Genomic DNA, 12,998 nt, shown 5'->3' with positions numbered 1-12,998 from the left:
AAGCAGGCTCCATGCACCGGGAGCCCGACGTGGGCTTTGATCCTGGGTCTCCAGGATCGCGCCCTGGGCCAAAGGCAGGCGCCAAATCGCTGCGCCACCCAGAGATCCCTATCTCTACCATTTTTATTCTAAACTTGTCTCTCCTCCTAACAAGCTTGGAATGGTCTGTAAATGTAATTAGTTCTTTATTATCTACTTCTTTGATTAAAGTACTGAACACTGACTACAAAAGAATAATTCCTTTTCTAGATGTTTTTAATTGAAGTTATTAGGATTTTGATTTGCATTTCCTTGACTAATGATGACAGAATATATTTTTACATGATTATTGGCTATACACATTGTCTTTTATGTGAAACACTTGTCCATGTGTCTTACCCACTTTTCTAGTCCATTGTTTTTACTGATTTGTATGAGTTCTTTACACATTCTATAAACTAATCCTTAGCCAATTCTGTGAATTGCAGATATTTTAAAGTTAGTAACTTATCTTTTTATTTCAAGGTGTCTTTTGATAAATTAAAGTCTTAATTTTAATATAATTAAATATATTAATCTGTTCTTTAATACTTAACATTTTTGCCTTAAGAAATTTTCCCTATGTCATCCCTATCCCATACAATTAGCAAAAATTAAAGTCTAAAAATGCCAAATGCTGATGAAAGTATGTCATAATCCAATCTATTAATTAACAATCCTATTAGGTACCTGAGCCCAATTTTTTATTATCATTATCATAAATGTGCAAAAAAGTTTTATAGTGCATTATAAAGCTTAGCTTTCCTATGATTTGTAATTAACCTGACCAAAATATAACTTAACATCTATGTTTTCAGACCTTAAACTAATAATGCAAACATAAAACTTACCATCAATATCAATAGTCTTTAGTGCCTTTTGCATTTCCAAATCACTTATAAAAATCTTGAAGGTGTGATGGATTGTTGGTAGATCATTCACATAAATCTTACCACTCTGAATTTTACTGAAAATTTTACGGGCCTTCTCAAGTGCTAAACACACACACCTAAGCAGTTAGTTAATGCAAATAATAATTATCTTATTTCCCCTACACCCTCTCTCAAGGAAAAACAATAATCACTAAAAGAAGAAAGAGGAATAAATCTTTCTATTCTAATTCTCTGCTTTAAAATCAATCTCATGACTTATGTAGGTATGTCTAAAGTGAATGGCCTCCAAGTCTTTAAGTTTCCTAAAGAACTCTCGAACTGTGAAAAAAATCATGCAAAATTCACATGGTAAAGGCTTCCATAACTTTCCCTGGGAATGTTGAATCCTTCTGTGCTCACCTATCACTTGGTATGTATCTCAGTCAAAGCTCTTGGTATATTGTGACTGTTTGCATGTTAGTATCTCTCACTAAACTGTCAATTTCTAGAGGGCAAGATATTTTGTTCTTTAGTGTCAATGTCTAATTCAGGATAGATCCTCAAAAAATGTCTGGACTGAATTTAGTTCAGTGGATACTACACTTAGTTTTCAAAAACAAAGGTGCTAGATAACAGCAGTAAATCCAGAGAAAGACTAAAATATTGATAATAATGACTTTAATAATAGGAGTTTTAATAGAATATTGGAAATGGAAATAAGGTTTCAGTGAGATGGAAAGTAAATAAATAATTAAGGAAAACAACTCTTTCAAGAAGCTTCTTTGAAAAACGGAGTATAAAATTGACATAGGCCTGGGGCCCCTGGGTGGCCCAGTAAGTTAAGAGTCAAACTCTTGGTTTTGGCTCAAGTCATGATCTCAGGATTGTGAGATCAAGCCCCTCATTGGCTCCACACTCAACAGGGAGTCTGCTTGAGATTCTCTCTCTGCCTCTCTCTTCTCTCTTTAACCCTCCCTCCTCCTGTTCACACTGCTCCCCCCTCTAAAATAAATATATATTTTAAATTGACAATGAGACAATACAGAAGGCCATAGATATTGTTTACAATCCTAAGAGTTTTCCTCACCAGGAAAAATGTTTTCCTTTTTTTCCTGTATTTACATGAAATGATGGATATTAATTAAGCTTATTGTGGAAATCACTTCATAGTATATGCAAGTCAAGTCATTATGCTGCACATCTTAAATTTATATAGTGCTACATCTTAATTATATTGCAAAAAAACTGGGGTATAAAAGATACCGGATATAGGGGCATCTGGCTAGCTCGTTAGTAGAGCATGCAATTACTGATCTTGGGGTTATGATTTTGAGCCCCATGTTGGGCATAGAGATTATTTTTATTTTTTAAAATATTTATTTATTTATTTGAGAGAGAGCACAAGCAGGAGGAGTGGCAGGGAGAGGAAGAGGGAGAAGCAGGTTCCCTGTGGACCAGGGAACCCGATGCAGGGCTCATTGTGGGGCTTGATGCCATCATGGCCTGAACCAAAGGCAGACACTTAACCTACTGAGCCACACAAGCTCCCCTACAGATTACTTTTTAAAAATGCCTAATATGATGACCAGAGTTAAGGTAAGAGGAAAACTATGCCAAATGATTCCCTTAAATATAGAGGAGAAGCCCAAGATATGGGAGAGCTCAGTGTCAAGAAGTGAAGAGTACTATGATTCTTAATATTAAGATACCAAGAACTAAATCCCAGTAAAATCAGTGACTCCAGTGCTTACTAATGTATTCATTAGATATAATATCAGACATTTTTCCAAAAAATTGAACTAGAATAAGCACATATGTTATATTTTGCCTATCTCATCAATACAACAGAAGATATTCATGAATACTTAGTTTACTTATGCTTGCTCACAGGCTATAGCATTTGTCATATCATGTAATATTAGTTGATATCATATGCCATTAGGAGTAAAGAGACACTAACCACTGAAACAATTCCTAAAAAAGCACACAATCAGGAAATTTATTCAAGAAATTCTAGAACCTATTATTACCACTTAATTCTTGTGAGTATAAGTGTCCTTGAGGTACTTCATTATATAATATCTTGTAGAGGCTAGAAATCATTTCCTTTTTCCTGTCAAAGAAATAGCCACATTAGAAAGCAGCACAAAGACAAATCAAAACCATACACAATGCCATTTTTCCACTAAAGTATTAGCAAACCTAGTAATGGCTTGAGATTCTCCAGTCTCTTACTCCGTAAAAACCTTTCTTAAAGAACTGTCCAAGTGATAGTGAATCACACATTCTTCATCCCAGAATTCCCACCTTGCTTCTTTTAGGTGTTCTAGGGAGAATTTACCCTAGTCAGTATGTCGTGCCCATGATCCACCATCCTTTGGTTGTGGTCCAATTTTTACTACTCTTAATTCAAGTCACAGCAAATTTTCAGAAAGTTATCATAATAAGGAAAAACAAGAATATCTTTGAATAACAAATATCCCAGATTCCACAATCTGCCAGTAAAAACATTTTGAAAAGATGATTTATCTAATCCTATAACATATAAATAACTGAAATCATAGATTTAGGGTTAGGGTTAAAAGAAATCTCAAGAGTCCATCTAGTATAAGATTCTTGTACAGATGTGGAGACAGGCCCAGGGATATAAAGTGAATTGTACAAGAGCCTAAGATAGCATATGAGGTTAATTAGGACTCAATTCTAAGTCTTTCATTTCCGTATACACTGGGCTCAGCTCTACACTACCTTCCTAAGAGCATACTTTTAGTTTGCACAAACTATTTTGCACACTTTATGTGGAAAGGATAGATGATTCCAAAAAGAAAAACCTCAAATCTGAATGCAACAATTAGGGAAAAAAATACAATTATTTAAATACCCAATAACTGAGGAAGATGTACAAAGGGGTGATAAAGTCTTGTGAATGCTGTACTGATTCGGCAACTTGAATAAACAGTTTTCTTTCCTAGTCATCTTCTTTGACATCTTCACTGAGGAAGAGGCAAACTAGAGCCAAATACAAGAATGTTGGTAGCTGAGATCACATTAATAAACCAGCATTATTGGACAATAAACCTCTCAAAAGATAGGCTCATCATATCATATCTAGGTTCCTTACTGATACAAAATTGCTTTTTGTAATGAAATTAGTTTATATATACTAAAATTTGAAATAAACTAATTTTTTTTGCAAAGCCACATTTTTCTAAGTATGCAACTAAATCATCTTCTAATTAATATTGTGTCAATTTATAATAATGGATTTTACAAAGCAGGGAAAATCTATGTTATAGTGAAGACAAGACCACCAGATTCTAGGCTATATATAGGCTTTGGCTATATGAGCAAAATAATGTAAAGAACCAAAAATGTTATTCAAATAACACAGGTAGCTATGCTTTATTCTTATGATTGAGAAAATGATCCACTTAACATGTATGTATAAACATGATTCAAAAGTGGCAAGTAGATAGAAAGCATCACTTTAGAAAATGAGAACTGTAATATTAGGTATCTTCAATTTTACATGGAATCTAGAGCCTTGTCTTTTAAAGACCATGTAGGATGTAGAAAGAAGACCCTACAAAAAGACCATAGAAGATCAGTAAGAATTGGTCCTGAGATCTCACATAGAGCAAAAGTTTAAAAAGGCAATGTTACCACCAAAAGTAGCCTAGGGAAAAAAAAAATACAACAACAAATCAAAACAATTTATCTCCCAAAAGAAGTATGCAAAGTAAAATTTATCTTTGTCTCAGCTCCAGGCTGTAAAAAAAAGGAGAGAAGAAAAATACTTCTCTTGATTAGTTTTAACTATAGGTCTAGCCACATATGAGCATAGAATTCAAATCTACACTAAATATATGGGATAGGAAAAGAGAAACCAAAAAATTCATTTAAAGTGATCCCATGTTTGGGATGCCTGGGTGGATCAGTGGTTGAATGTCTGCCTTTGGCTGTGGGTGTGATACCAAGTCTTGGGATCAAGTCCCACAACAGGCTCCCTGCTTCCAGCCTGCTTCTCCCTCTGCCTATATCTCTCTACCTCTCTCTGTGTGTCTCTCATGAATAAATATTTTTTTAAAAAGTGGTCCCATGTTTGTAACACCTCTGAAGTGCAGGGCAGAAGCGAATTCAAATTCTCTTGTAAAAGGGTACTCTAAATCTAGACTCATCATGAGATTCCCACAGATTTAGATATAACTTAATGAGTGAGAATCAGACAAAGCAATAAACAGAAGATTTGGATCCCTCAAGGATTTTATATTAGGTTTATCGGATATCTAGAAACAACTATGGAACATGAGCAAAGAACACAAAAGGAGGGATATTATGAGAAGAACCAAATAAAATTTCTGTAAGTAAAAAATATAAGCACTAAAATTAAAACTCAATAGATAGATTAAACTGCAGATTAGATTCAGCTGGAAAAAGAAAATCTAGAAAACAGTTGGGAGAAATTGCCCACACAAAATAGAGAGTGTATCTAAATACATCATATATTGAATATAGTAGGTTGAATGGCAGCCCCACAAAAGATATGCCCATATCCTAATCCTCAGAACCTGTAAATATGACTTTATTTGGATAAAAGATCTTTGCATATGGAACAAAGTCAAGGATCTCAAGATGAGATCTCAATGACAGCTTATAGAAGTAGAAGGAGACCTGAGATACAAACACAAGGGAGAAGACCATAAACAGAGCAAGATGGTGGCCAAGAATGAAGTTATGTTGCCACAGCCAAGGAACCCCTAGAGCCATTGTTACAACAGGAGAAGTATTAACAGAGGGCACGGTAATACAAATAAAGGTGTAATAGAGAAAGAAGGGGGAAATGTCATATTCTTCTGAAAGGGTTGCTTGTTATATTAAAAAAAAAAGAAGAGGAAGAAAAGGAGGAAAAGGGAGAGGAGGAGCAGGGGAATATATAGATACACACACACATACACAATGGAATGTTACTCAGCTAACAAAAAAATGAAATCTTGCCATTCACAACAATGTAGATGGAACTAAAGGATATTATGTGAAGAAAAGTAAGTAAATTAAAGAAAATTATCATATGATCTCACTCACATGTGGAAATCAGGAAACAAAACAGGAACATAGGGTAAGGGAGGGAAAAATAAGACAAATCCAGAGAAGGAGACAAACCATAAGAAACTCTAAATCATAGGAAACAAACTGAGGGCTGCTGGAGGGGAGAAGGGTGAGGGGATGGGGTAACTGGGTGATGGGCATTAAGGAGGGCACTCGATGTAATGAGCACTGGGTGTTATTTAAGACTGATGAATCACTCACTGAACTCCACCTCTGAAACTAATAGTACACTATATGATAATTAATTGAATTTAAATAAAATTTTTAAAAAGAAATAAAAGACTAAATTGTGATGGAATGTTTGAAAGCTAAAAACAACACTAAAAAGTAAAATATATATTTTCAGATCATTATTTACCTCAGTTCTTTTAGTATGCAATTGTACTTGTAAATTTTTCTTTCTCCTGACCTTTTTTTCTCCTGAAAAAATCAGAGGATTTTTCTTCACCACAGAAGAATATTGACGTTTCATACCTAAATTGCACAGAAAATTGAAATAATACCTGAATTGCTTTTTTTCTTATTTAAATCTTTTATTTGTAGAAATTTTCAAACATAAACAAAAGTAAACAGAGTAATGTGATGGTTTTCCCATGTACCCATCACCCAGCTTCAATAATGGGCAATCCTATTTCATCCATATCCCTATCCTTACTCCCATTTCTTATTACTTTGAAGCAAATTCCAAGATCGGATTATTTCATGTGTAAAGATTTAAACATGAATTTCTACAAGATGTTTTTTCTTTTTAAAAACATTTAAAACATGATTATGACTCTCAGAAAATTAACAATAATTTCTTAATATTATCAAACAGTGTTCAAATTTCCAATGTTTCATAAACGTCAAAATTTTTTAACACTTTGCATCAGGAATCAGTAGGGTCCCCATTACAGTTTGTTGATGTGTCTTTTAGATCATCTTTTATCTATAGGTTCTTCTTCCACGTCTTTTATAATCATCATCATCATCATCATCCCCAGATGATTTGTCTTAGATATTTTCCACTCTGGATTTTGCTAATTATATCACCATGGTTGTAGAATTGTAAAGACTTGATTGGATTAACGTTTTTTTGTTTTTTGGCAAAACCACTATATAAATGTTAGTACTTTCCATTGGGAGGCGTGTTATGCATAAGTAGTTCTCTAATTGTGTTATTACCTGCTATACTTATACATAATAACTAGACTCAGCAAATCATCAGGGACTATAAACTCTTTATATATAAATCTATCATTCCTTCTTCACTCATTACTAGAATATTTTTATAAAGAGAAACTTCCTCTTGGGTACTATTTGATTACCCAGTGGTATAGTTCATACAGAAAGGCAGGATAATTATTCTTTCCCTTTATTTACCACTTTTCATAACAATGATTTGGCTCACTTGACAAAATAATTTTGTATCATTTTGTACACCTGGATTTACACACATTAAATTCATCTTACTTCCTTGTAATTATTATCCTTATTGATGCCCTAATTATTTCATGTATGATGGGATCCTCTTCAAGTAGGCTCTTGAGTCCTGTTGATGCATCCCTGGTAGGAGTCTTTGTTAGTTTCCTTATTTCTGTAGCACCAGATGCTCCAGGCTCATCTGTACATTTCCTTTCCCAGACCTGCAATCAGTTATTTTTCCAAAGAAATGGTTCCCTTTAATAAATGATCATTCAGACTAAAATCTGGGCACTAGAAGCTGGAATGCTTTTCAGTAATTATCCTGCTTCCTTATTACTTGATTTTTTTTCTTGTTTCTGCTTCTTTTCCTTCTTCTTATTGGACTGTCAAGAACTTTTGTCATGCAAACATCCCATTAAACTATACAACAATGAAATGAGTACAATAAGCCTGAATTAAATTTGAAAGAGAAAATCCCTTAGAAATTGAACACTTTGCTTCAAGTAATCAAAGGTAGACCTAAAACTCAAGGACAACCTTAAAATTACTTTGTGCTTCTGGGACTCTGTAGACTAGGAATAATTCTGAGCTTGGCAAGACTCAAACTTGTCTGCCCTCTGGAATCACCTAGGAGCTTTGAAAATACTAACATCTGTGTCCCATTCCCAACTGTATGACTTAGTTATTTTGGGAAACGGGCTGATACTTGTAATTTTTTAAAAATAGCCAGGTGTTTATAGTGGCATTATCTACAATAGCCAAATTATGGAAAGAGCCCAGATGTCCACTGACTGATGAATGGGTAAAGGAGATGTGGTATAAATATAAATATATATATATATATAATATATATATTATATATATGCAATAGAATATTACTCAGCCATAAAAAATAATGAAATCTTGCCATTTGCAACAACATGAATGTGGTTATAGAGTATTATGCCAGTGAAACCAGTCAGAAAAGGCAAATACCATATGATTTCACACTCATATGTGAAACAAAAAATTATAGTGGGGAAAAAAGAACAAAACCTAGAAACAGACTCCTAACTACAGAGAACAAACTGATGGCTACCAGAAAGGAGGTGGATAGGTGGATGGGTTTAAAAAAAAAAAGTGATGGGGTAGATTCTAATGTGCAGACAAATTTGAGAATTACTATGCAAACAACCACAGTCTCATTCCTACCCAGAACCCACATCAATTGGTCTATAACTCAGTCTTTTACAAGAAATAATTTATTAATCCTTACAAAGCAAAACTAAAGACTCTTTAGCAGCCTTGCTATCCAAGGGCTATTTAGGTCATACATAGGACAATGAATGGATTGAATATATAACAGCTTTAGATAAACTTGGCTCTAAACAAAATTGTGATATAAAGGTAATTTTTATCATACACAGCACTCCCCTTCCTTTACAGGTAGCTTGCCCTTTTGACTCTCTATCCCTTTATATTCAATCCCCTGAATTCCTACCCTGAGAGTGACCTTACATTGCCCTTCGCCACTATCCCACCCCCATGAATTTGCCCTATGATTCATCTCCTCTGTAGTTCTCCACTCACAAAGGTAATGACTTTAACTATTTTGATTATGACCCAGAATACAAAATACATTTCTACAAGATATAGTACACATATACAAAGAGACAAAGAACTGAAATAATTTCACAATACTTATTATGTGAAAAAAAGACTAATGTTTTCAACATTATTCTAATTTCTTTTTAAACAAAATACCAGTAGTGACCTCCTAAGTTGATTTCATAACACACAGATGAGTCATAATCTACGGTCTACTGCTACTTTACATCCCCCATCCTCTCTCCATATATCTCCATTGAAAGGATCTTCATATTTCTGAAATAATTATGACTTCCACAATACTACATGATTTTTTAAATCTTTTCTCATTTTCCTAAAGTATAAGTGTATTTTAGTTATGAGTTGCTTCAAATATTTTATAGAATTTGGATGACTTACTATAAATAATGAATAAGTAAAAACATTTATTCTGTATCCTATTCCTCTAGGGCATTGTGCCCTCAGGTATTAACCTATTATATACAATGCTAATAAAAGAAAATAAAGGAACACTTCTACCACCTCCCATTCTTTTCTGAGTGACAAGTTTTATTGTGGTGTTCTAGAAATAACTATCTTGCCTTTCATCATCTAACACAAAGGACTAGTGAGTACCCCCATGACACTATCAGCAGATTTGTCAGCAGAAACCTGCAGGCCAGAAGAAAGTGGTATGATAAATTCACAGTGCTGTGGGGGGGAAAAACTGCCAACCAAAATACCTTATCCTGTAAAGCTGTCCTTCAGAATGGAAGGACAAAGAGTTTTACAGACAAAAAAAGGTGAAAGGAGTTCATCACATTAGATTGGCCTTATAAGAAGTGTTAAAGGGAGTTCTTCAAGCAAAATGAAAGAATACTAATTAGTAACATGAAAACAAATCTTACTGGTAGATGTAAATATATACTTAAATTCAAAATACTCTAACATTGTAATGGTGTAGGTAAAAGACATAAAACTCTCATATAAAGGTTAAAAGGCCAAGGTATTAAAAATAACCATAGCCACAATAATCTGTCAATAGATACACAATATAAAAATATGTAAATTTTGGGGGATCCCTGGGTGGTGCAGCGGTTTGGCGCCTGCCTTTGGCCCAGGGCACGATCCTGGAGACCCGGGATCGAGTCCCACGTCGGGCTCCCGGTGCATGGAGCCTGCTTCTCCCTCTGCCTGTGTCTCTGCCTCTCTCTCTCTCTGTGTGTGACTCTCATAAAAAAAAAAAATGTAAATTTTGATATCCAAAATGAGGAGGTATAAACATGTTGAACTTTTATATACCTTTGAAGTTACGTTGATATCACTTAAAATAGACTTATAGCTATAAGGTGTTTTATATAAGCCTTATGGTAATCACACAGACAAAAAAACATACAGTAAATACTCAAAAGATAAAAAGAAAGGAATCAAAGAATATCATTAGAAGGGCACCTGGCTGGCTCAGTTGGCAGAGTAAACGACTTTTGATCTCAGGGTTGTAAGTGCAAGCCCCACATTGGGTGGGTGTAGAGATTTCTTAAAAATAAAAAAAAAAAATTAAGCATATCACTACAAAAAAAAAAAATCATCACATGACAAAGGGAGAAAGCAAGAGGAAGAAAGAACAAACAAACCCAGAAAATAGTCAACAAAATGGCAATAAGTCCATATCTATCAATAATTACCTTCAATGTAAATGGACTAAATTCTCCAAACAAAAGACACAGAGTGACTGAACAGATTAAAAGAAAAAAAAGACCCAAATATATGCTGCCTCCAAGAGGAGGAAGAAGGAACATACATCAATATAATAAAGGCCATATATGATAAGCCCAGAGCTAACATCATACTAAATAGTCAAAAACCGAAAGCTTTCCCTCTACAATCAGGAAATAAGAGAAGGGTGTCCACTCTCACCACTTTTGTTCAACATAGTACTAGAAATCCTAGCCAGATCACTTAGGCAAGAAAAAGAAATATACGGCATTCAAGTTGGAAAGAAAGAAGTTAAACTGTTTCCAGATGGCATGATCTTTTACACAATATAGAAAACCCTAAAGAGTCTACCAAAAAACTGTAGAACTAATAAATAAATTCAGTAAAGTTGCAGGATACAAAATCAATATACAAAAATCAGTTGCAGAAATTTCTACAAACTAACAACCAACCAACCATCAGAAAGAGAAATTAAGAAAACAATCCTATTTACAATAGCATCAAAAAATAAAATACAGGGGTGCCTGGGTGGCTCAGTCAGTTAAGCATCTTCCTTTGGCTCAGGTCATGATCTCAGGGTCCTGAGATCAAGCCCCACATCAGGCTTCCTGCTCAGCAGGAAGTCTGCTTCTCTCTCCCTTTCTTCCTCTGCCTCTGCCCACTACTTGTGCTCATATTCTCTCTCTTTTTCAAATAAATAAATAAAAGCTAAAAAAATAAAACAATTAGGAGTAGATTTAACCAAGGAGTTTTCAGTTTTAACTCTGAAAACCATAAAACATTAATTTTTTAAAAAAACTGAAGATAAATGGCCAGACATTCTTTATTTGTGGATTAGAAGAATTAATATTGTTTAAATACCGTACTATCCAAAGTGATCTATGGATACAATGCAATTCCTATCCAAATTCCAGTGGCATTTTTCACAGAAATAGAACAAATATTCCTAAACTTTGTATAGAACCACAGAAGACCTCAAAGAGCCAAAGCAATCTTAAGAAAAAAAGAGTAACACTTCTAGAACATAAGCAATAAGCTCTTTGACATTGGTGTTGACAGTAACTTTTCAGATTTGATACCAAAAGCAAAGTCAACAAAAGCAAAAATGAACAAGTGGGACTACATCAAACTGAAAAGTTTCTGCACAGCAAAGGAAACCATCAGCAAAATGAAAACATAAACTACGGAATGGGAGAAAATATTTGCAAAACCATATATCTGACAAATTGATAGTCAAAGTATACAAGGAACTCATGCAACTTAATAGGAAATAAACAAATAATCCAACTGGGGCGCTGGCTCCATGGTTGAGAGTCTGCTTTTTGGCTCAGGGTGTGATCCAAGAGTCCTGGGATCGAGTCCCACATCAGGCTCCTTGCAGGGTGCTTATTTCTCCTTCTGCCTATGTCTCTGCCTCTGTCTCTGTGTCTCTCATGAATAAATAAAATCTTTATTTAAAAAAAATCCAATTTAAAAAGGACTTGAATAGACACTTTTCCAAAAAAGATATACAAATGGCCAACAGATACATGAAAAAGGTGCTCAACATCCCTCATCATCAAGGAAATGCAAATCAAAACCACAATGAGATATCACCTCACAGCTGTTAGAATGGCTATTTTCAAGAAGAAACGAGTATTGGCAAGAATGTGGAGAAAAGGAAGTTCTTGTGCACTGCTGGTGGGAACATAAATTGGTGTAGCAACTACGGAAAACTTTGGAGTTTCCTCAAAAAATTAAAATGTAACTACCATATGATCCAGCAATTCCACTTCTGGGTATATATATTCAAAGGCAATGAAAACAGGATCTCAAAGAAATATCTTCACTTCTGTGTTCACTGCAGCATTATAATAGCCAAGATATGGAAACAATCTAAATGTCTATCAACAGATAAATGGTTAAGGATGTGATCTCAATCTGTCTCTCTCTCTCTCTCTCTCTCTCTCTCACACACACACACACACACACACACACACACACACACACACACAGGAATACTATTTAGTCACAAGAAAGAATGAAATCCTGCCATTTGTGACAACATGGATGTACCGTGAGAGCACTATGTGAAATAAAATAAGTCAAATAGACAAAGGCAAATACTGGATGATCTCACTTATATGTGGAATCTAAAGAAAGCCAAATTCATAGAAACAGAGAATAGAATGGTGATTTCCAGGGGCTGCAGGCAGGGGAAATAAGCATAGGGAGAGGCTAATAAAAGGGTACAGACCTTCAGTTAAAAGATAAATAATAAGGTCTGTGAGTCTAATATGGAACATGATGACTATAGTTGATAATACTGTATTGTAA

The 12,998-nt window shown here is 34.5% G+C and overlaps 1 protein-coding gene across 1 annotated transcript in view; it reads right to left on the bottom strand.

The window, feature by feature from the left end:
• Positions 1 to 12,998, bottom strand: part of EFCAB13 (EF-hand calcium binding domain 13) — a 75,819-nt gene that overhangs the window by 58,243 nt on the left and 4,578 nt on the right. Inside the window, 4 exon segments of the mRNA XM_049113766.1 lie at positions 2,921 to 3,003; positions 3,772 to 3,899; positions 6,355 to 6,423; positions 6,425 to 6,470. Coding sequence (XP_048969723.1) covers positions 2,921 to 3,003; positions 3,772 to 3,899; positions 6,355 to 6,423; positions 6,425 to 6,470 — 326 coding nt within the window.

This window comes from Canis lupus, chromosome 9, assembly GCF_003254725.2.
Source record: "Canis lupus dingo isolate Sandy chromosome 9, ASM325472v2, whole genome shotgun sequence".
NCBI classification, from domain to species: domain Eukaryota; kingdom Metazoa; phylum Chordata; class Mammalia; order Carnivora; family Canidae; genus Canis; species Canis lupus.
Note: the sequence above shows the minus strand (reverse complement) of the source record. Positions and strands in the feature narration are given on the sequence as shown.